Genomic DNA, 7463 nt, shown 5'->3' on the forward strand with positions numbered 1-7463 from the left:
TGCCTCAATATCTGGTTTGGTGGAAGTAGTTGCACTTCTCAGTGTGTTCTCAAGGTGCTCATCAGATATTTTGCTTCTAATTTTACTCATAATATGCTTTATTCGTGAAAGTGGTTGGTTGAAAATGTAGGTGCAGCCAAAAAGCAATGACATGAATAAGGCATGATTGTGAAGTGAGAGATATTTGTCTTTGGAAAGGTAGGATCTATAAAAGTCCAGTAAAGAGACATGATCAGATTTTTCTTTTTAACTTGAGTGGTGGATGATAACTCTATGTATTCCATTTGAAAATTGGCAGATAACATATCTTGATCAACACATGTCATGTAGCCTCTGGAAAACTCTACACTGTACTCAAGTCACTGTACTTATGTCTTGGAAATTTTTAAACCTGTTTTCAGATTCTCATATCAAATCAAAAAGCAAAGCTGTGTATTTTTTGCTGTTCTCAGGACTGTGTTTATTAGCTGATGTGTTGAATTGCATAAAATTGTTTGCCTTAATTTGAGCTGGCCATAATTTCAGTTTCATTTGGAATGCTGTTAAGGTTTAAAACATTGTATTGATGAGTTGGTTTTCACCTTGAAGACACTTGTTTAAGTCATTTAAATGAGCAGTTAAATCTGCTAAAAATACTAAACCTGTAAGCCAGTTTTTGTCATCAAGTTCTGCCACAAATTTGGTTTTTGATACCATGAACAACTTGATAATATTTAGCAAATCATAATCTTTTCAACACTTGGCCTAGACTTAGCCAACTTACTTCTGAAAAGTAAATGATGTGACTATAGTCATTATTGCTATTTTTACTGGAATTGGTGATGATTCAATCCCTTGGCGCTTAGGAAATTCACAGTCTTAATGATGATTTGTATGACATTATCCATTTTTAAAGCTTTTGTGCATAAATTTTCTTGATGTACTATGCAACAATCCTTCATCAAATGTGAGTTTGGGGCAACAATTGCATTGTTTTCTATTAATTTTACAAATCCTTCTCTTTTACTTACCATTGCTAGGGCACCATCAGTAACTATACCAGATATGGTGACAATGGAAAAAAATTGCTTTAACATATTTTTCATACCATCGTATAAATCTCTTGATTTAGTCGTATCTTTCAATGGAGCTAAAAAAGCCATTTATTCAGTGACATTATGTTTGTCATCAATACCTCTAATAATAGTGGCATGTTGAGCCATGTTTGTAGCAGCAGCCCTGTCATCTATCACCAAAAAATAAAATGTAAAATTAGCAGCTTTACTCCGAACTTCTTTTGATAGATTTTTCCAATTTTTTCAGTTCACCTGGCTGTAGTCTGGTGAGATAAACTGATTTTAGAAATATCCCCCTTTAAAACCAGAGATGCTGGCGTGGGTGTGGAGAAAAGGGAACACTCCTACACTGCTGGTGGGAATGTAAACTAATACGTTCCTTTTGGAAAGACATCTGGAGAACACTTAGAGAACTAAAAATAGACCTGCCGTTCAACCCTGCAATTCCTTTATTAGGTATATTCCCAGACGACCAAAAATCGCATTACAACAAAGATATTTTTTTCAGAATGTTTATTGCAGCCCAATTCATAATTGCAAGGTCATGGAAGAAGCCCAAGTGCCCATTGATCCCCGAATGGATCAACAAACTGTGTTATATATGCACCGTGGAATATTATGCAGCCTTAAAGAAAGATGGAGACTTTACGTCCTTCATGTTCACATGGATGGAGCTGGAAAATGTTCTTCTTAGCAAAGTATCACAGGAATGGAAGAAAAAGTATCCAATGTACACACCCCTATTATGAAATTAATTTAAACCTTTTATATGAAAGCTATAAGCTAATAACAACCTAAGGATACGGGAAGGGGGGAGGGAGAAGGGAGGGGGGAATGGGTGGAGGGAGGGGGATTCGAGGATTCACTTCTGTGGTTTATCTTACAAGGGTACAAGTGAATCTTTCTATGAGTAGAATATGAATGTTTTAACACAATAATTAAGAAAATTACATGAAGGCTATGTTAAAAAAAAAAAGAAATATCTCCCCTTTTTCCAGGGCAGATTATACCTTCTGTGCTTTCCATACATTGCCTAATAAACTCACCATCAGTAAACGATTTAGATTTTTTTGTTAATAACTATGCTACCACATAATTCGCTTTTACAACAGAATCTAGCTGAGTTATACCTTTAAAAAAAATTGTTGAGAAGATAAACTTCTTCAATTTCACTATTTTGTCCTATGACACAATCCTTCATATGCATTGAATTTGGCAGCATGTTTTTGCATAAAACGCCTTTTCAAATTATAGTCTTTGAAAACTTGCACAAATTTCCTACAAATTAAGCAGAGAGTCTTACCATTTGCCTCCACAAAAACGTGGTCAGTCATCTGTCCACTTTTCTTTGACCAATATTCCTTTGTCCATAATTTTTTTTTTGTTTTTTTTAGTTTTTGGCCTGGATTGGGTTTGAACCCGCCAGCTGCGGCATATGGGACCGGTGCCCTACCCTTTTGAGCCACAGGCGCTGCCACCTGTAATTTTTCTTTTTGTGGGTTCTGTTTTCTTTTGAGTGGTTGTAGAAGCTAGGATTAAAAAAGGTAATAATAGATAAAGGACTGTATTTACTTATGAAAATTAATTGACAGGAATATAGACAGCAAGATTGGGGTCCTTCCATATCTCATCTGTTGATGCAGGACAATGACTGATTGTAAAGTGTGGTGGGCGGACAATGTGTGAGTTCCTGTCGAGGTGTGCAGGTGTCCTTAATAGTCAAGGAAGAATGCTTACCTGATTTCTAAATAACATTGAATGCCTAATGTTGCAATGGTAGATTGAAGTATTATTGATAATTGCCGCCTCACCAAGTTACCAGGAATATCTGTAACATCTGGTGGTGTCAACTTGACCATCTGTGCTGTCAACTTGACCATCTGGGGAGATAGATAACTGGCTGGAAGCTGCATACCACTATAAAACTGAAGTCATGTATGTGTACAGATAGCAAGGGCATATGTTTATTTTATGTGACATTGCTACATGACGTTGTTGTCTACAAAGTTCATGCTCAAGAACCATGCAGTTGAGTTCTATCAAAAAAATTACAAAAAATTGCCATCATGTGTTAAGTAAGTTTACAATTTGTGTTTAACCACAAGCGGCCTGTGGGCTGTGTGTTCAACACCCCTGTTTTATACTTACACATGTTTATTTGCTCATGAGTATTGTGTTATAAATGGTTCTAATTACATAGCAAGTACAAAACTAATTTTTTTTTTTTTTGAGACAGAGTCTCACTATGTTGCCCTTGGTAGAGTGCAGTGGCATCATAGCTCACATCAACCTCAAACGCTTGGACTTAAGTGATTCTCTTGCCTCAGTTTCCCAAGTAGCTGGGACTACAGGTGCCTGCCACAATGCCTAGCTGTTTTTCAGTTGTGTCATTGTTGTTTGGCAGGCCCAGGCTGGATTCGAACCCGCCAGCTCCAGTGCATGTGGCTGGTGCCCTAGCTGCTGAGCTACAGGTGCCGAGCCCAAAATTAATTTTTAACTAGTGTCTAAGATACTTAAGTTTTTGTTGAAATTATCTTTCTTTTTAAAAACCCAATATTTAGAAAATGTGTTCATCTACATTAAAGTTGCATTTTTTTACATTGCAGTTCCTCAGTTTGAAACTACATGTAGTTACGTAGAAGCTACACTTGAAGAGTTTCTGTCCTGGAACTGTGACTATTCTAGTCTTTCTGGACCATTTAGAGATTATGATCATTCCAAATTCTGGGCTTATGCTGATTATAAATATTTCATAAGTCTATTTGAAGACAAGACAGATATTTTCCAGGTAAGTGAGTGCATTTATTTTATTCTTGGTAAGAATTTGTTCTTGAGAAAACATTACAATTTAGAATCTTTCTAGCATCTTCCTTCATTGCCTTTTCCTCTCGTAAGTAGTCACTATGAATCTTGAGTATTTTACCTATTCAAGTCAAATGATTTGCTCAAGAGAAGTGTAACATTTGCCTCACACAGATGGGCAGCCTTCTCTTTTTCCTACTCACAGAAACGCCAGCACACCCTTCCTTTGCCTCCTTTGCCTATAAACAGTGTCTGAGTTGGTTTGGAGCATTTTAGAAGCATAGATTCTGTAGAAAACTTCATTTCTTCCTGACTTCCATGTAAGTTCTTGTTCAGTCAGTGAGGCAGATGGAAGTAGAAAGCTGACTGCAAAGAAGCTTTCCTCAAGCTGTGATCAGGCCGCTGCTGCCACTTTGCCTGCTCTGAGAGTTCAGGACAGTTATTTTCACTGGTGGTTTATGACTCAAGACTGGCTCCTAGTCTTCGGTAGTAGAAACCCTGCGGAAGTGTGGGAGTGACTTCGCCATGTGTTGACATAACTGACAGCAGTTTCCAGACTACCTCTTTCCTTCACATGTTTTCTACCTCAAACTGCCAGTTTATTTCGTGGTGTGATTTGTAATCTCTCTGCTCTGTTTTCTTTGTGTCTTCAGTATGGGGCAAAAAGGGGAGCAGTTTGGATGACTCTGCCTTGCCCCTACTTCAGCCAAGGCTCTGGAATCCCTTATCCTGCCCCTAGTGCTTTGTGAAGAGAAGTATTTCATCATCACTTAGGCTGGCAGCACCTGTGGCTCAGTGAGTAGGGCACCAGCCCCATATGCTGAGGGTAGCGGGTTCAAACCCGGTCCTGGCCAAACTGCATCAAAAAAATAGCCGGGTGTTGTGGCAGGTGCCTGTAGTCCCAGCTACTTGGGACGCTGAGGCAAGAGAATCGCCTAAGCCCAAGAGTTGGAAGTTGCTGTGAGCTGAGACCACGGCACTCTACCGAGGGTGACAAAGTAAGATTCTGTCTCTAAAACAAAATCATCACTTAGTACCAGGCATCCTCAAACTACGGCCTGCGGGCCACATGCAGCCGTCCTAGGACATTTATCCGGCCCGCCAGTCTTTTACTGCTGCTGCCTGTCCCACTTAGCAGCCAACTCGTCCGGGGGCCCGCAGTCTGGCCCTCCAATGGTCTGAGGGACAGTGAACTGGCCCTCGGTTTAAAAAGTTTGAGGACCCCTGACCATTACTCCCCTGCTCCTCTCCAGCCTGTCATTATCACCCCTCTCTGGACATTCCTCTCACAGAGGCTGCTAGCTCTTTGGTTCCCGAGTAGTTTCCATTCAGCTTACGTTTTTCTTCTCACGTTGAGTCAAGATGTAAATGCTAATGTTTACCTGGTTGTTATAGTACACCTACCAATATTTTGTAGCTTTCCTTTATTAATTTTTTTTATTTTTTAGGAATGGGATCTCTTCTATGTTTCTCAGACTAGAGTCTAAGTCCTGGGTTCAAGATATCCTTCTGCTTCAGCCTTCTAAGTAGCTGGACTACAGGCATGCCAACACACCTGGCTTAATTTTGCTTTTTATTTTTTAAAAAAAAGGAGGAAAAATATGCAGCATTGCTTTGCCCTGTAATCATTAGTTGAGGATATATTTTTATTCTCACAGCCATGAAAAAAATACATTTGTTTTGAAAGCATTCAGTAAATGGTTCTGAATCCCAAACCCCTACCAAGTCTACTATTTATTCATTTTTTAATGATAATTTTGAGGTAGGTGTCTTTTTGTATAACCTTAGTTGTGATCACTATTGTTCTTTAATTAAAGAACCTGAAACATGTACGAACTCATAGTTAACTTTTTTAGTACTCAGTTAGATTTCTTATACTCCCCACTTGCCACTCTGTGGATTAATCTAGTCCTTCTTCCTTCATATTTCATGTAAACATTGAAACATGTAACAATACTTACTTGATCTTGTTACTTTTCTGGGTACTTTACATTTACAATCCTCAAAGTAACTCCATGATTTGATAATTGTCCCTATTTTTAAAAAAAATGAGGCCGAAGAGGTTAAGTAAACCTTTTCCAAGATTATATAATTAAGAAGGGGATAATCCTAATAGTCTGCCTCCAGAGCTTTAATTACTACTGTGCCTACTGAGGGATCAAGTACATTCTGCCCTTTTGGGTCTCTGCAGATGGTACTGGGGCCTTCCACCTATCCTGAGAGTAGGGTCACTCTGCCTTGATGGAATCTCTGATTTGACCCCATCAGTTGTTCTGTCCCATACCAGGCAAGGCAGCACTAGCTAGAAAAGTGACCTGTCTGTTAAGTGTGAATACAAAAGGCAGCCTTTTGATAATGTTAGAATTCTAATTGAGCCCTTATAAAATCTGATATTTTTAGTTGAATGAGTTTTCTGTCAGCTCACATTATGGCAGTTAATTCTGCTGTGAATAACCAATTCCATTAAGATTATATCATCTTTTATCTCCACATTTTCAGTGCACCAAATCTTCTTACATCATACTTACCTAAGTTGTTGTCTTGCTTTTTTTTATACTGTGATTCATTCAGTCACTAAGTCTTATTACATACTATTTCAAGCTTTTTATGTTTGTCATAAAATGGTGGGTAGTTAAACATTAAAACATTTTTTTTTTTTCTGAGACAGTGTTTCACTCTCTTGTCCTGGATAGAGGGCTGTGGTGTCATCAAAGCTCACAACCTTAGTCTATTTGGCTCAAGAGATCCTGTTGTCTCAGCACTCACTTCTAGTCCTGAGTAGCTGGGACTACAGGTGCCTACCGCAACATCCGACTAGTTTTTCTATTTTTAGTAGAGATGGGGTCTCACTCTTGCTCAAGCTGGTCTCAAACTCGTGAGCTCAAGCAATCCACATGCTTTAACCTCCCAGAGTGCTAGGATTATAGGTACAAGCCACCAGGCCCAGCCTACACATACTTATTAACTTGAAATAATGTCAATTATGTTAACAGAAATAATATATTTTTAAGAAAATGACTATATTAAAAAAAATTGGGGGTGTCATTAGAAAGGCTGATTGTTCTACATTTTTGTAAATTTAATGTCTGGTTGAAGAAGACAACTGGATTCTTTTTTTATTTTTAATTTTTAATTATTGTGGGTACATAATGGTTGTATATGTAGTATTTATAGGTTTCAGAAGATAACTAGATTCTTGTATCTGCTTCTCCATTCAAGCTGTTGCAATTTGTTGGTTTGTTTGAAGTATAGGAAGAAAATCTTGCCTCACACACATATGCAGCTGAAAAGGGGAGGAGTATTTTAACAGCCTTTTCAGATAATTGTAGATTTAACCACACAAACTTGACAAAGGGCAGTTTCTTAAAGGTTCGTTAGTTGCAATATAGTCTGAAACCATAATGAATGAACTCATTGAACTCCATTAATAAAATCTATTGGTTTGACTTACACAGGATAGATCTTATGTGATATCATTTGGGGCCTTTTGGAAAGTATTGGTTTACTGGGTTATTGTATGTTGTGTATAATGTGCTCCCATGTTTCTGGCCCAAACTTCTAGGAAAAGGTCCCTGAGAAAGTGGCTGACTGATAGCCAGGAGAGAC

General features: G+C 38.3%; 1 protein-coding gene across 1 annotated transcript in view; it reads left to right on the forward strand.

The window, feature by feature from the left end:
• HSPBAP1 (HSPB1 associated protein 1) overlaps nucleotides 1–7463 on the forward strand; it is a 69081-nt gene that overhangs the window by 28952 nt on the left and 32666 nt on the right. Inside the window, exon 3 of the mRNA XM_012808425.2 lies at nucleotides 3662–3843. Coding sequence (XP_012663879.2) covers nucleotides 3662–3843 — 182 coding nt within the window. The remainder of the gene's footprint in view (nucleotides 1–3661; nucleotides 3844–7463) is intronic.

Source organism: Otolemur garnettii, unplaced genomic scaffold, assembly GCF_000181295.1.
Source record: "Otolemur garnettii isolate 467f Iridium unplaced genomic scaffold, OtoGar3 scaffold00089, whole genome shotgun sequence".
Classification (NCBI taxonomy): Eukaryota; Metazoa; Chordata; class Mammalia; order Primates; family Galagidae; genus Otolemur; species Otolemur garnettii.